Source organism: Saccoglossus kowalevskii, chromosome 20, assembly GCF_978046115.1.
Source record: "Saccoglossus kowalevskii chromosome 20, keSacKowa6.1, whole genome shotgun sequence".
Classification (NCBI taxonomy): Eukaryota; Metazoa; Hemichordata; class Enteropneusta; family Harrimaniidae; genus Saccoglossus; species Saccoglossus kowalevskii.
This window is the reverse complement of record NC_140660.1, coordinates 12,745,865-12,765,409: the sequence shown is the minus strand read 5'-3', so window position 1 is coordinate 12,765,409 and position 19,545 is coordinate 12,745,865. Positions and strand designations below refer to the sequence as shown.

Below are 19,545 nucleotides of genomic sequence, written 5' to 3'. Positions count from 1 at the left end.
CGCTCAAAGGGTTGGAGGGTATTAGCTGTGTTTTGACGCTCAAAGGGTTTGGGGGTATTAGCTGTGTTTTGGCGCTCAAAGGGTTGGAGGGTATTAGCTGTGTTTTGACGCTCAAAGGGTTGGAGGGTATTAGCTGTGTTTTGGCGCTCAAATGGTTGGAGGGGTACTAGCTGTGTTTTGGTGCTCAAATGGTTGGAGGGGTATTAGCTGTGTTTTGGTGCTCAAAATGTTGGATGGGTATTAGCTGTGTTTTGGTGCTCAAAATGTTGGATGGGTATTAGCTGTGTTTTGGTGCTCAAAGGGTTGGAGGGGTATTAGCTGTGTTTTGGCGCTCAAATGGTTGGAGGGGTATTAGCTGTGTTTTGGTGCTCAAATGGTTGGAGGGGTATTAGCTGTGTTTTGGTGCTCAAAATGTTGGATGGGTATTAGCTGTGTTTTGGTGCTCAAAATGTTGGATGGGTATTAGCTGTGTTTTGGTGCTCAAAGGGTTGGAGGGATATTAGCTGTGTTTTGGTGCTCAAATGGTTGGAGGGGCATAGTTGAGTTTTGGTGCTCAAAGGAATGGAGAGGTATTAGCCGTGTTTTGGCGCTCAAAAGGTTGAAGGGGCATTAGCTGTGTTTTGACGCTCAAAGGGTTGGAGGGGTACTAGCTGTGTTTTGGTGCTCAAAGGGTTGGAGGGGTATTAGCTGTGTTTTGGCATTCAAAGGGTTGGAGGGGCATAGTTGCGTTTTGGTGCTCAAAGGAATGGCGAGGTATTAGCCGTGTTTTGGCGCTCAAAAGGTTGAAGGGGTATTAGCTGTGTTTTGGTGCTCAAAGGGTTGGAGGGGTATTAGCTGTGTTTGGCACTCAAATGGTTGGAGGGGTATTAGCTGTGTTTTGGTGCTCAAATGGTTGGAGGGGTATTAGCTGTGTTTGGCACTCAAATGGTTGGAGGGGTATTAGCTGTGTTTTGGTGCTCAAAGGGTTGAAGGGGTATTAGCTGTGTTTGGCACTCAAATGGTTGGAGGGGTATTAGCTGTGTTTTGGTGCTCTCAAAGGGTTGGAGGGTTTTAGCGGTGTTTTGGCGCTCAAAGGGCTGGAGAGGTATTAGCTGTGTTTTGGTGCTCAAAAGGTTGGACGGGTATTAGCTCTGTTTTTGGTGCTCAAATGGTTTGAGGGGTATTAGCTGTGTTTTGGTGCTCAAAGGGTTGGAGGGGTATTAGCTGTGTTTTGGTGCCAGGGATTGAAATAGAATTTTTTCTCTGCATGCTCAGCGTGCATGTTGAATTTGAAATTTATCTGCACTAACTTGTTGTGAAATGCACCACTTTTAAAGTTTAAATAAAATTTACGAGTTCTCGATTGATGCGATCATGAAAGAATTGGTTTTTTTTAGTTGTTTTACAATGTTGGTTGAACTTAGTTTAGGCTTAGTGAATATAATGAGAAAATGTTGTGTTAATTTCTACATGCACAGCGTGCACATTATATTTTGAGTTTACTTGCACTAGCTAATAATCTATGTGCATAGTGCAGTGTCCACGTACATTTTTTGAACTCTTCAGTCAAATGTGCTAGTCCAGATCAGCTCTAAACAAAAGCATCTAACTTTGAACTATATTTGGCCAGGCTGCAATCGTATAGACGCACAAGAGATATGCCCCTGTTAATTAGGTGGAGAAACCAATAGTTTGGCTCGATAAACTGCTGCCATGTAAACATAACCTATAGTATGCGTCACTTGATGACCCATACTGAACATGTTGCACGACGACCACTACCATTAAAAAGCTTCACTCTTGAAAATACACTGTAGACTGTCGACAGTTCTCGGGGTCTAATAAAGAGTCACTTATTTTGAAACACCAAACTCGTTTTAACGAAATGCTGATTGCATTTCAAGCGAGGGCGTAAGACTACATGGGGTTGTCATTATAATACAATTCGTAATGACTTAGAATGTTCCATTTTTTCTACAGGGGTGTTCCAGCAGTTGTAGACTTCGCTGCCATGCGTGATGCTGTTAAAAGACTTGGTGGGGACCCTCAGAAAATAAATCCTGTGTGTCCTGCAGATTTGGTGATTGATCACTCTGTACAAGTTGACGTCTCTAGAAGGTAAGTTTTCTTTTACTCATTGCCTTTAATCTTTGAATACTGTAAAATTGTTTATTTTCACTGCGTTTTTAATTTCAATATTTTGATTTGAGCAATTTCACTGGGTTTTAACTTGGCAGGGAAACAAAGAGTTTTGGTTATTTCACTTGTTAACATAGATTTAACCTAGTGAATTTTACTTATCATCGAAAGTAGGGAAATTAAAAACCAGTGAATGAATAATGCATTTACTTTAATGTTTTTATAAAACTAAAAAAATGGATTTGTTTCCGGTCAATGTGCGATTTGTATTGCAAAAATGATGAAAATCTGGTCTGTTCCTGCAACATCAGGATCATTGGCAGTGTTTTGGCATCATGCCCAAATGCAAAAAACAAACTAAATAAACACCGACAATGCCGTGGTGAATTCAGGACTGACAGCCTCCAACTATTTCGTGACTTCTGATGAATCCTAGATAAATGTTATCTCTACAAAGAAATGTAAATCAAATACGAGATGACTCCATCTGTCATTCTATTTTGGACTTTGTATTACTATAAATTTATAACATGACACAGCGTGTATTTAAAAAAAAAAAAAAGTCGTGTGTATGTCTTGCTGTACATCTACACGCCTGCATGCTGATTTAAGCTACAGAACTCACATTTCCTTCTAGCTTGAGAAAAGATTTAAAAGTACTGTAAAATGATTAATTTTCACTGGGTTAAAATTTCGCTGATTTACCATTTCAGTCATATTCAGTGGGTTTTAAATTCACAATGTTCTATGCTAAATTTTGCATATTCACTGGGTTTTAATTTAGTGCATTTTCCAGTCAGTGAAATAAGCAAGCAAAATTAAAACCCAGTGAATAATTAACCCTTTTACATTCGAAATTGACAAATAAAATTTTTTTCAAAATTTAAAGAAGGTTATTTCATGTAATCCATCCATGATTCTCTAACAGAGATAATTATAAACACATTAATCAATAACTCGGTCTAAAGACCAGTAAATTTATGCTTGTGGCTGGTGAAAAATCTGCCTGCTCATGTGGTGAGAGTGACCCATACTATACTCGTGTAAATGCATCCATGCAATGCAAAGGTGATGTCACATGAACCAATTGTCGTTGGCCAATTCTAGTCGGCATCGATTTTAAAAAGTCAGCCGACTGAACTTGAAAAGTTTTTATTATTTTATTGCAACTGCACGACCAATTATACACAGCCAATGCTCTGTTGGCTGACTACAGTCGGTTGTTTAATTTAAACTTAACTTGGTAAAAAGAATTAGAAGATTGACCTAGTTTTTCTAGCCATTTTTACAGTGGTCAAAATTTTGAGTTAAATATTGACAAGTTGGAGTTATTTAACACTAAATTAATGTGTATAATATAAGACTTTTATAAGTATGCATAGCGTGTCTAAGCTTTCAGGTGTTGTCGCAGCTTAACTTGTATTACACTAAAATACATTATTTTCTCGGATTAAATTTTCGTACGCCCTTTTTTCTTGCATTTTACATTCAACTCGTCAAAAATTGGTGAAAATAAATTCCATACAAAACACCCAAAAAGTCTTTTCAGCGAAAAATAAATTCCAGCTAAAATAAAGTATTTTACAGTGTTTTCGTAAAATTGTACGTGCATATCATATTCAACGTGTCATGCATGGTGGACAATGACAATAAATAAACATTATTTCTTTTACACATTCTCTGTTTCAAATTCTCTGTTTCTCGTTTCATGGAAATTTTAGAATTAGGCGGCGAAGCTGAATACTGAGCTAAAATGGGGGAAATTTGAGACAAGTGAGAGTACAAGTGCATTTTGGAACGCTTTAGAAGGGAAAAAAAAAACATCGGAGGCGCATAGTTCAAAAAGATGCGCACGGAAACGAGAAACAGATTTTTTTTTTCTCAGCCTTACATCATGTGATCAATTCTTTTTATAAAGCTTCATTTGTGTAAATTGCTTGGTAAACTCACTTGGATGTACGTGTTTGAGTTATAGCGCCCTCGGTTGATTTCTGTGCATGAAATTGGGGGTGGTTTATTAGCCGTTTCCACTGGTTCATGGTGTTCTGAGCTATTAAACACTCATGTGGCGAATCCCCCCCCTCCTCCCTCCCCCACGCAGACAACATTGGACTGTTTTTACACCAGAGCATGTAAGTTTTTAAGGTAACGACTGAACTCAAAACTTGTTTATCGTCGGTTGTACATGTGCAAAGGTTTTAGAAATCTGCTAAGTCAGTTAAATAAGGCTTGGAAAACACAAATAATTGTGTGGTACATGTATACCTAAAATTAAACATTGAGAAATGTTGAAAAAATTTTTTTTTTTTTGAACTGCATGTAGTGTGTGCAGTGTAATTTAAGACCAACAGAACAATAACAAATAAAATACACACGCAGTGTTTACAAATGATGCTTCTGAAAAATTAGAAAAGTTTCCCATTGCTGAATTTGTTTAGTGTTCCCTTAACCTATGTGTATGGAGTTACAATTTCTTAAAGTGCCTGTGAAATGGCTGCTATTTTCACGCCTAAAATTATCCATTAATACATAAATATTATTATTTTTTATGTTTCTAAGCATAAATATTTTTTTTAAGTGAAAAAATGTGTTTAAACTCAGTCTACGGAAACTTTATTTTTGCGTATTTTAAAACGAGGCTCCTCATTAGCTTCTCATTTGCATACAGAAATTCCTCTTGTGACGTCAGAAAGGGAAGTCGCTGGGCAGCTTGCATTGCCGATACGTGTAAATAAGGCAAATTTCTTGTACTGTTTTCTCGTCTTTGACTAAATTGCCACTTATGTACTTGTTCGTCGAGGAAGAATGGACCATAATGAACACATAGTATCAAGTTTGTTGCATGGGGTTGAGTCAGATGTGAAATGTGTCCGGTCTGGTGTAGCTAGTCACCGTGGTGTTACCGTCACCGGAGCACGTTTGTACACTGTCGCTGGACTCCGGCATTGGACAAAATCAAATTTGACGGCTGAATCGTCTTGTTATTTAGCAGGTTACTAGACAATATTGATTTATAAAATAAAGAAATAATTTTAAAAAAACCGACAAAACACAGTTACTACTAAATAAATGACTGCCGCGTTGTAATGGGTGAACGCGTCGGGTCATGAGGGGGACAAGTGCGTGAATGGCGGCGTTTAATTGGATAACAAAAATAATTGAGAGCGACTCACATACAGACAAATTCAGAGTGGATTTAGCGTGATTTTCATGATTATGACATCATATTAAAAAAATACATTGACAGCTCAAGCCCGGATTCTTATTCCGTAAATTATTACGCCGATCAAGCTGCAAGTAAAGGCAACAAATGTGTGAATTCGACATTCAACACCAATAACCGAACAATTCAGACAATTTTAGCCTGCGAAAATGAAAAAAGCCTGAGGGCTGCATAATTTCCTGTTTGTCCGACGCTTCGTTTTCGTGTCATTATCAAAGTTACTGCTACCTTTTACATAACACGGGTGGTCTCTATAAAGCGATAATCGGGATCGCAAAAAAATCAAATCATTTGAAACACATACTCGACGTCTCTCTTCCTTCTGAAATCCGTCTCAGTGATCATGGGCTGGTTCGGAATCTATTTTTTCGAAAACGTTTTGTATTGTCGGCGTTTCTCGTTAACACCTAGTTGTTTTGTCATGGACAAGGACAGTTTTTCACACAAAAAAAAAAAGAATCTGAGGTGAAGTGGACACTGCATATGACGCTGTTAGGAGGAAGTCCACCCCAACCTTTTCTCGTTATTTTCACGGCTTTCGTCCACCGATTTCGCACCTTCAGATCGATTGGAAACGTGTAAATACTTACACTATGACTATACGCATTACTGCAACCGCCCACAACACAACGTTTAACCATCATAAATGTTTGTTGTGAAAACAACTTCTAAAAATTCGCTCTCTCAAAAATAAAATTAAACAGACAAAAGATACGCCGATTAAAAAATGTATATCGTTTAATAGTACAGTTGTACGTTGAATGACACAGTGATATAAAAGTACGGCTCAGGGGTATGGCTTCCTCTCATATTTTTGCATTTGGTGGCGCACTTTCGGCGAGAGTCGGAAATCCGGAAACAGTCGACCGTTTCAGGATAGGTGGGCGTGGCTACAGCACGGGAAATATCTCAAATTTACTTGGATACGAGTAATCATTTTCAGCAAAAAAATCAATAATTGCCCATTTCAGTGGGGCACATATCTAAAATGGGAAGCATGTGGGTGGGCATTGCACAGGCACTTTAAAGGGGAACCGCTCAATCCCATGGATTGCACCAAAGAATCATGGGACACTATTGTTTATGTTGTTTACAATGTTAATCTATCTTTTGTTATCCATTGTTATTTTAATCCAGAAAGTAAATTTGTTGTAAAATTAATCTTAACTGGAAGGTGCCCCTTTAATAATAGCTCCTTTTTGAAAACCTGATAATGACGGTCACAGAATTTTGCTTTGTCCATTGCATTCATTCTTTTTTTTTTTAGTTGTGCATATTTTAAGGGTTTTTCTGTTATTGAATGTGGTAGGCTGGTAATATATTGCTTGTACCAGGCTTTAATAATTTCTATGTTATTGCATGTGTTAATTGTTCTGTGTACAAATGCAAAATACTTCAAAAGTTTGGTGATTTTCACTTTTTAACTCAAAAAAGAATTTGATATTACAGGATTTGGAATATATTTTAGCTGAATGAAAAACTAAAATCCAGTTTCATATTTATTCCCCTCCGTATACTGCATATACATGTAGTTCATGAGAAATATTTTTTTTTAGAATGTACACACAAATCATCCAAAATACAAGTAAAATCAACACTACCGTAAAATCTGTATTAGAAGCCGCATCCCTAATAGAAGCCGCACCCATTGTTTTTGAACAATTGAGACCTAAAAATTCATCATTTCTCATATGTGTAGATGCTCTAATAGAAGCCACATCCCCTCTGTTGCATTGTATCATGTTATTAGAAGCCGCGGCTTTTAATACAGATTTTACAGTAGTACTCTAATAGAAGCCACATCCACTGTTAGACTATACCATTTCAATAAATGTCACGACTTCTAATACAAGTTTTACAGTTACACATAAATCAATTGTGTTTTTGTGCTGATTTGAAATCAAAGGCCCCCTAGCTGTCTTAATAAAAATGCAAAGCTGCCTAGTTTTTCTGCAAAATGTTTGCGAATTCACCAAAATTTGAAGTAATTTTAATTCAATTTTGTGTTTGTTGTGTCATCTATATATATATATATATTCAAGATCAATATTGGTTTCATCTGTTACGTGTATGCCAATTTAAAGTCGATTCCATCTTTACTTTGTTAAATTTCTTGATATTAAAGTTAAAACGCAGAATATTAAATAAATGTTGTATTGGGCTATTCTACTTTACATCTGCATCCCCCATGTTGAAAAGATCGTATTTTTATATAAAAGAGTAGAGTAGGATAGTTTTGGAATTTCTTGAATCACTTGGATTTTTACAATTTTATGATTAAAATAAATGGAAGATTATTTGTTATTAGTTAATAGAATTAGAATACTGAAAAAAAAAAATTGGGCTTACTAGACGATTTTTTAAAAAACAAGAAAAATGTCGAATTTGTTGGATTAATTTGTTTGGTGAGATTATTTCTTTGTATCAAAATTTTGGTACATAATATGATATGAATTGTAATATTTTTGAAAGATTTAAAATAATTTAGTCCAGTGCAATCCAATTTTCCATTATATTAAATTTTCTCCCATAATGCATTGCATATATATGCAGTAACATGCTCAGTAGAACAAAATTTTACTTTTAAATTATTTTAACTCAAATTGTTTTATACAGAAATTACAAGTTATCAACATGAGGGAGGGGTGCAGATTGAAAGTGCAACAGCCTATTGTTTGTTAATGCCGCATGTTAACTAATTACATAAATTATGCTTACATTAACTATTTTTCCATCTTTCACACTAGGCCGTATAGGATAGTGCCAAATGGGCCAAATCCTGGCGGTGGTGCCAAACGTGGTGGTGGTGCTATCAGGCAGCAGATCACGTCCGTATCGGCCCGTGATGCTCGTACCTGTTCTGCTTGTTTACACTCGGGGTTGCCACTTTTAGACAAGATATGTCCCTTTCATCATCTACCAACCGATTGGTTAGTCATTTTGAATCGTTTTACAAGTTTTTGTTTGCGGTTTTTAACTAGCTTTGCTAACTTTCCTCTGTGTTGCATGCATGTGTCCACTTTTTTTTTCTTTGTGTACGTAGAATCTTTCAGCCATTTATTTCTTTGAATAATCCTCCTTTAACGCACCATGTTTTTCTGTTGGATTCGTATGTGTTTATTGAAGTGTGCAAACAATTGACAAATCTCTAACCTGTAGTTAATGAGCTTTGTTTATCTTTTATTCACAATTTTGTGTGCCTCTGAGAAATGCATCATCACTACGCCAAAATATTTTGGGTGCATTTCCATGCTTAATAATGTGCTGTACATATTTGATGATAGACATTTTCGATTAAGTCAGGATATTCAAAAGCAATATTCCTCTGTTGAAAATCTGCCGGTCAATGTGAGCTACGAAATAAAGAAATTCAAGTTCAAAATAAAATCGTTTGATTTTTGTGGCAGACATTCAACGTGCGTCTTTCATGCATCTTGCAAGATCTTGCAGTCGAACGGGAAATCACCTATTGAAATTAATGACTTTTTATGAAAAAGGCAAAGGCAGCTCGTAGTTAGCTTAGAAGTTAAAGCATGGTGGTCGTCTCGCTACGTTTGATATTTGTGTTGATAAACATTGATTTTCCCACTATCCAATGCGATCTTCAAATGGAAATCACAATCACATGAAAATTACCTAATTAAAGCTTGGAAACGTGTCAGTTCGTACTCGTTGATCTGCGCAACAGTCAAAGGCGCCATCTTTGTTTATATGAGACCAATATATCTTACACATGCGCAGCATGACTACTACCATGCTTTAAGTTACACCCCAACTGTACTGTAAAGTTGTAATCAGAGAGCATTCAAAGACCAATAATGGGGTCTTGGGATTATTACACGTGTTGAATTGGCATATATTGTGGGGGGTTAAAAAATGAAGGATTCATCCATGTTTTAAAATATTGCATCCTGCACCAATTTTTTCAAATAAGTAAATCTAGGAGAATACATTTTTGCTTTAACGCTATTATTAGCAAAGGCAAAGGAAATTTGAATTGAAATAAGAAATTGAAAGGATCCAGTGTTGAGCACTGGGGGTGGGGGCATTAAAATTTGAATGTATATTTCCCGCACTTGACACAAATTCTTGTCCCAAATAGTCCTAAGACGTCAAAAAAATGTATGGATGCTCTTGTTAATAAATCTAATCTATATCATTTCTTTTAGTGTTTCATTCTAGGTTCATATCATGCATACCTTGTAGATATTCTCATGTAGATTTAGCAATTCCATTATCTGAGTAGTGTCTGGCAATCTTTGGTTGCAAATTCTATAGATTGCGTCATCACATACAATTCCTTTTTGAAGATTATAGTGACAATATAGCTTACAGTGTCATCGCCCCCGTTATTTTTTGTGATCTCAACAACAATTTGTTGCTTTCAAGATTATGCGTGTCTGTTGCTGTCTACGTTATCGTTTCTCGTTTTTATTTTTGTTCAATAATTACAATGCTTTTCTTTTGTTATAGCTCTGATGCCTTGGAAAAAAATCAAGATTTAGAATTTGAGAGAAACCAAGAAAGGTTCCTTTTCTTAAAGGTAAGCCCTATACATAGCTTTACATTCACAAAAGAAAATATATAATAAATTTGGCTATTTGGGGAAAATAACCAAATTTTGTGAGCGCTCTTGATTGCATTTGTGTGGATAATTTTTTTAAAATTTTATAATAATCACTGCGACTCATTGCAAAATAGTGTAAAGGGATTAATTATTCACCGGGTTTTCATTTTGCTTATTTCGTTGACTAGAAAATGCGCTAAATTAAAACCCTGTGAATATGTAAAATTTAGCATAGAACACATTATCTAAATGATAAAACCATGAATTTGAAACTCACTGAATATGCCTGAATTGGTAAATCAGCAAAATTTAAACCCAGTGAAAATTAGTCATTGTACAGTACCATATAAAGCTGGTTAACAAAAGAACATCTGCAACTATTTCCTTGCAGTGGGGTGCCAAAGCTTTCAAGAATATGTTAATAGTACCACCAGGGTCAGGCATTGTACATCAAGTAAACTTAGAATACCTAGGACGTTTAGTGTTCAACCAAGACGGTATTCTATATCCTGATAGTTTAGTTGGAACTGACTCTCATACAACTATGATTAATGGTATGGGAATTGTCGGCTGGGGTAAGTTGAATTTTAGCAGATATTCAAATCTACGATTGATATCCAGATCTTTTGGGGTCGGCTTCAGTACATTTGTTGGTTTTTCTGCAGTTTTTCAATTTTTTTGTAAATATTTTTGCCATCTTTTGTTTGAAAAAATGGTATTTCTGGCACACAAATCTGGCATTGATTTCATCACGACCTCATCTTTGAATCGAGTAGATATTAATACTGAACTCGTGAAATTAAGAAAATGTTTCTTAGATCGTCGAATTTCACTGAAAGTTTTTCTTTCCAACTAACAGAACTAGTAACGTCACTAAAAACCTTTATAGCTTCGCTGTCGACTTTGTCGAGCGAAGCTTTATCATGAGTTATTGTCTGTCATCATCCGGTATCGTCACTGTCTGAAAACTACAATTTTTAATGCTTTGATACTTGGTGTATATGTACCTTGGGCAGACTTCTGATATTTTTAATTCTCTAATTTTGATGAATATTTTTGGTAAAAAGTGATTTTTTCAACTTTTTGTTCAAGTCCCAATGCATTGAATATTATTCATATAGGTACAGGTAGACCTCTCTCAGGTTTGTTCATTCAGTAATGATATCTTCAATTCTCTAATTTTTATGAATATTTTTGTATTTTATGGTGAAAAAGGATATTTTCAGATCTTTAATTGAAATGTGAATTGCTAACAGCCGAGAGGCTGCTTGTTTAAAATATTTTCTTCAGGTTATTCACCATATCCCTCCTTGGCACCATAGGTACTGTAAAGTACTAATGTGATTGGGAAAGGTTACCATAATGTTTCTATGTTTTTATTTTTGCAGGTGTTGGTGGCATTGAGGCAGAAGCTGTTATGCTAGGACAAGCTATAAGCATGGTATTGCCTAAAGTGGTTGGTTATAAATTAACTGGGCAGCCAGATCCCCTGACTACATCCACTGACATTGTACTCACCATTACCAAGGTATGTAGGGCTCATACCACAAATTGAATTTCCATAGACGACAATGTTAACATATGACGAGATTGCTATATGAAAATGATGACGAAAGTTGAAAACATGGCCAAAAAATGGGATATCAACATGCCAGTAAACAACCATATGAAAAAAACTAACATGTTGGCCAGCTCAAACTCTTACAAATTTCAGGTAAACAAGACACACCTACTGTATTTGGATTGCACCTAGAAAAATCACTGGAAAACACCAAGATTAGAACATCCAAATACGCACAGAATAAACCCACAGGTACACAGTCGCTAAGTAGTAAACAAAAGACCACATGTTGGTCTCACCTTTGACCCAGGTGATTACGCCCTCAAACAGGGAGCACCTGAGAAAAAAAAAATTTGAAAAAATTTCATTGGTTCTTGCAAGACATATAAATTGGTTGATTAGTGGCATGAGACCTGTATGTATGTACTCAAACAACTGCATTTTTAGCAGGGGTTTAACAAATGCATTTAATAGCAGGCCATCATTCTGTAACAGGTCAACAAAAAATAAAAAGGCTCTCAGCAGTGCGAAGCGCTGCAGCAAGACTGGCGTAGGCGATCGAGAGGGCAGAGTATACACTGCCAATTTGGGTTTATGGCAGGCCATATGGCCGGCGGCCGGCTCTTAACGAAACCCCTGATCTTGAGTATGATGCAACTAGCAACAACAGTGTTCATGTGTACAGTACAGTCTGGGGGCTCAACTTAACTTTCAAGTTTCTTGTTTTTATCGTATCATTGTCGTCAATGATTACAACTCATTTGGTATTTACCCATGTCACTAATACCAAATTACATTTAGACTGATCACTGTAAAATACTTTATTTTAGCTGGAATTAATTTTCACTGAAATGACTTTTTGGTTGTTTTGTATGGAATTTATTTTCACTAAATGTAAAATACTGTAGTTGTCCGAGAAAACGGCAAATTGACAAAAAATTTTTTGGGGGGGGACTTATAAACGGATAAAAGCTAAAACTTATCCAGAGCGATAATTTATGCTAATTTATTCATAAACAAATCGTCGTGTGTACACGAGTGTCTTCATCGACAAGCATCGTCCAAATTAACTTGAGGATCGCCTGTTACGTCCTGGGCTTATAATCGGATAAATGTCTTGTTGTAAAATGCTGTAAATTTGAAGGGGGGCTTACACTCGAGCAGGGGTTTATACTTGGACAACTACGGTATAAGAAAAAACGTATTTTTGCTTGATTTTATTTTCACTGAATCATTCCTTCAGCGACTCAGAAAATAGTGAAAATTAAATCTCAAGCGAAAATAAAGTATTTTACAGTACTTTACAGAATTTAGAGATGTGGCAGTTTTCAAAGCAAGCTTAGCTGGGGATGGCCAACTTAAAACTAGCTAAATGCTAAGATATGCTCAGACTGTACTGTAAATGTTTTAACATACTTCCCAATCATAATTTTTTGTCAGCTGTATAAAATATGTTAGGCTGAGAAAAAAAATATCTCCGTTTCTCGTTTCCACGCGCATCATGTTGAACTATGCGCCTCAAACGTTTTTTTTCCTTCTAAAGCATTCCAAAATGCTCTTGTACTCGCACTTGTCTCAGATTTCTCCCATTTTTAGCTCAGTATTTAAAAAAAAAAAAAAAAAAATCATTTAAAAATTTTCATGAAACGAGAAACAGAATTTTTTTTCCCTGGCCTTATTTATTGTTCGTGTTTTATAAATATTCTATTTTTCTCTTTTTAAACAGCATCTGCGTCAAATTGGTGTTGTTGGAAAATTTGTAGAATTTTTTGGTCCAGGGGTAGCTGTGCTGTCATTAGCAGACAGAGCCACCATTGCTAATATGTGTCCTGAGTATGGTGCTACTGTGGGTTATTTCCCTGCTGACGTCACTACTATCAAGTATCTAAAACAAACAGGTTAGTGTTTGTCTTCTTGGGTTAACCTTTTCACCACCAGACTTTCTAGCCCAAATTTTTGTGCACTTTTTTTTTCATATTCTTCAATATTTCTGGAAGTGAACCCTAATTTTGGAGCCAACAGACAAAATGCGTGTCAATTTTCAGTTTTTACTCAAAAATTTGGCTATTTTAGTTCCAATCTTCTGAAGGAAAGTGCAGACTATAAATGGGACTATTTTGTGAAGGAAAAGATGTAACTTGTGGTGAAAAGGTTAATATTTGGGAGTATTATGTTTTATAAACTTGCCAGTGTAGCAGTGAGTTCAAAGTAAAAGTGATAGAAAGTGTAGTCTTGGGATTTCCCCTCTCCCAAATAGTGCTTCATTCTTTCCGATCATTACATCCAATATTCTAAATACCTTGATATTTACCACTGTGAAAAAATGATAAAATCACTTTTTGTACTTGCAGTATAAAACGCGAAATATTAGAGCAATGAAAACAGCTAGTCCTTAAAGCGACGGAGTTTTTACCTGCACATGCGTCGGATGGCCATAGCGTGTCATTGTTTACAAACGAGTCTACCCATGAGCCTTTGCGTTTTTAGCATGTGTCGTTATCGCTGTTTGGGACTGAGGTGTGCGCTGGTGACGACCCTCTCGCTTTAAGATTGCTGTGTCAGAAATCAAATGTATTTTTCAGAGTAAATTGTCCTCTTGGCAATGTATGGATATTGAGTTATTGACAGCCTACTTTTCAAAGAAAGTGGTTATTGTATTTTTGTTGGTTGTGGCCATATTGTCAGTATTATAACGCTTTTATGGCAGAGATAATATGCCATATTTTCAAAATTGTACTCTGGTGACGTAGGCTGAAACAAATCTACATTGGTGTACTTTGTGTTGCCATATTTTTTCTTGCAGATATATTTGTTTAATTTTTTCAACATTTTGTACATATTTTTCTCTAATTTCTTTGTTAATTTTGATCCAGATAAAGTTATCATAAGCTGCAAAATCTTGATCAAAATCTGAAAAAAAAAACATGGAATAAATTATGAGAATTTTTTTTATTGCGTGAACGGTGGCAAAATTTCCTTTGATGCTCAAAGGGTTAATGATATGTAAATTACCTAATCCATATGCACAGATGTTAAATAGTGTTATTTTGTGAATGGTGACAAAAGGTGACTGGCACTCAAAGGGTTAATGATATGCAAATTACCTAATTAATATGCACATACAGTATCTAGATCTATTTTGTGAAAGATGACAAAAGGTGACTATGGCGCTCAAAGGGTTAATGATATGCAAATTACCTAATTAATATGCACATACAGTACTGTAAAATGACTAATTTTCACGGGGTTTAAATTTCACTGATTTACCATTTCAGGCATATTCAGTGGGTTTTAAATTCACGGTTTCGTCATTTAGATAATGTGTTCTATGCTAAATTTTGCATATTCACAGGGTTTTAATTTAGCGCATTTTCCAGTCAGCGAAATAAGCCAAATTAAAACCCAGTGAATAATTAACCATTTTAGTATTTTGTGAAAGATGACAAAAGGTGACTATGGCACTCAAAGGGTTAATGATATGCAAATTACCTAATTAATATGCACATACAGTATCTAGATCTATTTTGTGAAAGATGACAAAAGGTGACTATAGCACTCAAAAGGTTACGCTAGTTTAATATAATGTTATACTCGGACCATACCGTATTACGAAGGTTACATGAAAGGAATATCCATTTTTTTAAATATATTTTTCTTTCTGAAAACTTCCCAGCAACACCGGCTGACACTGGACACCAAATACCCTGAAATTACTCCTGAAAAACTATTTCAATGGCGATAGATACACCATTAAAACGGCGCAGAAACCCTCTGATATCGCGTTTCCAGATTGATCCGCCATGTTGTTTCTGTGCTAGCTTAGTCGCTCCACTCTCTTGCCTGTGTGTGCTTCCTCTTGTTCATTTTTCCTAGAAAAACCCCTGAAGGTGATACATGTACATATAGTTTTGTGTTTTATTCGTCAGGTCGTGATGATAACATGATTGAATTTATTGAAGCATACTTAAAAGCTAATGCATTGTTCAGAGATTTCACCAATGCTGAACAAGATCCTGTCTTCTCAGAGGTTAGTTAATTCATCTTATGTAAGTATTATACTTTTGTGCCTGGTTGGGCAAGATAGTGTAATCTTTCACCACCAGTAACCTCTTTCATTACAATTTCACAGTATAGGCCCATTTAATCTTGAAAATTTCTGGAAATGAACCCTCATTTTTGAGCCAACAGACAAAATTTCAGTCAGTTTTTCAGTTTTCACTCACAAAATTGGGCTAGTTTTGTTCCAATCTGCTGAAGAAAGTGCAGACTATAAACTATTGTGAAATTGTGATGAAAAGAGGGAACTGATTGTGAAAAGGTTAAATAAGTAATAGGAAACTGTTTATACTAAGCTTATACAGTCCTTAATCATAAGGCCTTCCCTGTCTTAGAAATCAATGACGACTCATGTCACATTATTTCAAAAAGACTTAATATTTCCTCAAGCCTGGTGTGGTTAACGAGAGATGTAATTTGGATAATTTTTCAGGGGTGATGAGATGGTTACAATGTTAAACCAAAAAAATCATCCTTTCTGAGGTGGTCTTTGAGTACAAGCCCACCCGTTTTCTCGGTTTTACATGTCAGGCCCCTGGGCTTATGATAAGGGAAGTATGGTACATGACTAAACTCTCATGGTGTTCTCATCTCTGTATAGATTGTAGAATTGGATCTTGGTACTGTAGTTACGTGTATCAGTGGTCCAAAACGTCCACATGATAAAGTACCTGTGTCTGACATGAAGAAAGACTTCAAGCAATGCCTGGACAACAAAGTTGGATTCAAGGGATTTAATATCCCAGCTGATAAACAGGATAAAGTGGTACCATTTGTATTTGATGAAAGTGAATGCACTTTAGCGCATGGTTCGGTGGTGATAGCTGCTATCACTAGTTGTACAAATACGAGTAACCCGTCTGTGATGCTAGGAGCTGGTAAGTGAAATAGGTTCTTGTATGACCCCTGAAGGCTGCACATCCTGGTACTTTCCATGACCCCCTGAAGGCTGCACATCCTGGTACTTTGTCTGACCCCTAAAGGTTGCATGATTACACTCGTCTGGTTGGGCTTTTGATGTATAAATGTTGTAAAAATCATGAGTTTAAAATGGCGGCTAATGTATATACAGTACAGTTCTCGCGGAAGCTTTGGCTTTTGTGGCATCATTGTCGCCTCAGCATCGCATCATTGTGGCATCAGCTTCGCGTCATTGAAAATTGAAGCTGTGTTCGCCTCGCTATTTTGTGGCATCATCGTGGCCTCAGCTTCGCAGTCTCATGGCATCAACATGGCATCAGCTTCAACTTATTGTGACATGAGTATGACCTCATTATTTGCACGCAGAAGGGCAGTAGACAAAAACATGTACAGAAGTTCGATATGTAATCGATTTGAAATTCAAGGCGAATAAAATAATATGATCAAGAGTAAAATGACATTTTAAAAAGATATCTTGTTTAATTATTTTAGTGTTGCGAGTATTGGGCACCAAAAACTTTGCGAAGTACATTACAATCGGCAAGGTGACGAGTTTCATATTGACTGGAAGGAAAATCGTGATAAATTCAAATCACACGATGCAATCGTCGTTGTGATACAACACAATTTGCTGTATACGAAGTGAAACTGTTCTTGTTATAAAATTTACCTTTTTTCGCTCATTTTATTTGCTGCTACAAGAGCAGATTCAGATTCCTCATTTCGGTGGTATTTTTCTGTGTTTCGTTTAGTTTTAGCAGAGTCCGACCCCATGCCCGGAACTAAAACATGCAACACGCACGTACGCCGCCTGGTGCGTCAGCGTCGTCGCCAGTCATCTTGATACAAAGTTCCAAAACAAGTGCGTACATTTCCAACATATGATTGGATGGTTGTGGTGGCGTCGGTCTGGTAAAATTTGACAACCAATTCTCAAAATTAAGTCACGATCAGTGATCTGAGCTCGATCTATACGTACATTAAAAGTATTCTCACAAACATATTTTTGAATGAAAACGAGCCACATGCCCTGTAAAAAATCGAATAGCACTAGACATGCAGAAATAATTTATTGGGCTTCAGAAAAAAAAAAAACGTGTCTATTTAGTGTGGCCGTAAATATTTGGTCACCAGCCGATGAACAATTTGAAAATCATGATTCACACGGAAGTCCTTCGATACTGAAAATCATCGACCCCAGTCTGGTTTACCTTATTTTCCAACTTGCAAAACTGATTTGTATCTCAGCCCTGTTTTTTTTTTTTTTTCCTTTTTTTTGAACTGAGGTAAAATCCCATCCGTTTGTCAAAATATACCGATGTTTTCCAGTGAATAATTGCGAAGCCTGTCACAGCACAAAAAAAACTTTGTGAATCGACGATGGAGATTGGATGGTACGACGACCCTTCAATTTGCGTTAAATATGTTTTGGTACAACATCATTGATTGGCTGAGAGTCACCTGATCGGAGCACGACCTGGGTCACAGAACCATATTAGTCCGTATTATCAACAGGACTTTGCGAGAAAACCACACCCACATTTTCAACCATTTTAGCGCGGAAGTTGCCAACAAATGTCGAAAACTTGTGAATTTTATAAATTGGAATAAAATAAAGCTAGCGATTCGTAAGACTGGTTAATAATATATCCCCCGATGCTCTTCGATTTTTTTATTTCAAGGTGAGAAATGGATACTAGTAGTTGAAGTTCCATCGATTTCAAGGCGACTATTTAACCACGACAACTCTACGCTCTGTTGTAGTTTCGCGAGGTAAAACAAAAATACAATAAATAGTACTTGTTTAATTATTTGGTTTTACAGCCCGCAAATTAAGGGACATGATCCCCATGAATTGCGATAAATAAATGCTGATTGTGTTGAATGGCGGACGTCGGGACCGTTTGGAGAAACAAATTACGGTCGGTAGACAATAACAATAATTATACAAATTGTAAACTCAACACAATCAGGAAAAGAAACCCAGACAACCATGTTGTACTTCTGTTGAATACATTTTGTAGCAGTGCGTCACGTCGGAATATTGTCTAAAATAAAATATTCAATCCCAGCCAAATCTAGGTCAAAGGGTCAGATTGCGTGCATATAATTATAGATAGTTAAAACAAAAAGTATTTGAACTTTTGACGGTTGTTCAACATCTATGCACGGTTACTAAACTAGTAACCGTGATATATGAATACCAGAAAATTTTTAGTAGTCCGAATTGTTGCACGGTCGAAAATTAAACTGAAATTGACTGGTCAAAAGCGGAAGCGGTCAAGAGGTTTTGGGGGGAAATGAGTACAGTACTTCTTTGTTTGATGAAGCGATGCTGATGCCACATTGTCGCCATAATGAGGCCACAATGAAGCAAAGCGATAACCGCCTAACTTTTTAATGGTGTGACATTGAAGCGATGCTGAAGCCATAACAATGCCATAATGATGCGATGCTGAAGCGAAGTTGACGCTGAAGTGAAGCCAAAGCTTCCGCGAGAACTGTACTGTATGCAAAATGCCTGTAAGCGAGCATAATAAGCAGTCTTAGTGGACAGAGGCGGAGTTAATTACCCATGAGCACGTGGTGCAATCCGTGGGATTGAGCAATTCCCTTTTAAAGTATCTTCCACTGCTCACCAGCAGCATAGTGTTCATCGCATGGGACCCATCGTTTTGAGTTTAAACAAATTAGGGTCAACTCATACCATGGCAGAGTTAGACAAAGACTCAGTATGGAGGTCAAAGCTCACTAACTGGACAAGATTCTGAATAAAATCTTAACATCAGGACCATGCATACACTGTTAGAGATATGTCAATATGTTCTTGCATATTAATGAGTATATTTGCATAATTATTGCCTTATTAGGGATACTGGCAAAGAAAGCAGTGGAAGCTGGTTTATCAGTTCCATCCTATGTAAAAACAAGTCTGTCCCCAGGTAGTGGTGTTGTCACTTATTATTTACAAGAAAGTGGTGTTTCATCATACTTAACAAAACTAGGGTAAGTCGTTGTCTGGGTAAGAGCTGTACTAATTTCTTTTCATATGAGCTTATCCAGTGGTTGCCGTCAGTGTCAAATTTTTACTTTTTCGTC

At 36.5% G+C, this 19,545-nt stretch overlaps 1 protein-coding gene across 2 annotated transcripts in view; it reads left to right on the top strand.

Annotated features, from left to right (window-relative positions):
- The window catches only part of LOC100368089 (cytoplasmic aconitate hydratase), a 45,964-nt gene that overhangs the window by 5,931 nt on the left and 20,488 nt on the right, over positions 1-19,545 (top strand). Inside the window, exons 4-12 of one of the 2 annotated variants that reach the window (XM_085494534.1) lie at positions 1,960-2,097; positions 8,089-8,271; positions 9,815-9,884; positions 10,300-10,483; positions 11,297-11,436; positions 13,196-13,367; positions 15,396-15,496; positions 16,127-16,403; positions 19,317-19,452. In XM_085494534.1, coding sequence (XP_085350660.1) covers positions 1,960-2,097; positions 8,089-8,271; positions 9,815-9,884; positions 10,300-10,483; positions 11,297-11,436; positions 13,196-13,367; positions 15,396-15,496; positions 16,127-16,403; positions 19,317-19,452 — 1,401 coding nt within the window. The remainder of the gene's footprint in view (positions 1-1,959; positions 2,098-8,088; positions 8,272-9,814; positions 9,885-10,299; positions 10,484-11,296; positions 11,437-13,195; positions 13,368-15,395; positions 15,497-16,126; positions 16,404-19,316; positions 19,453-19,545) is intronic. The other variant, XM_085494535.1, reaches the window with a different exon arrangement.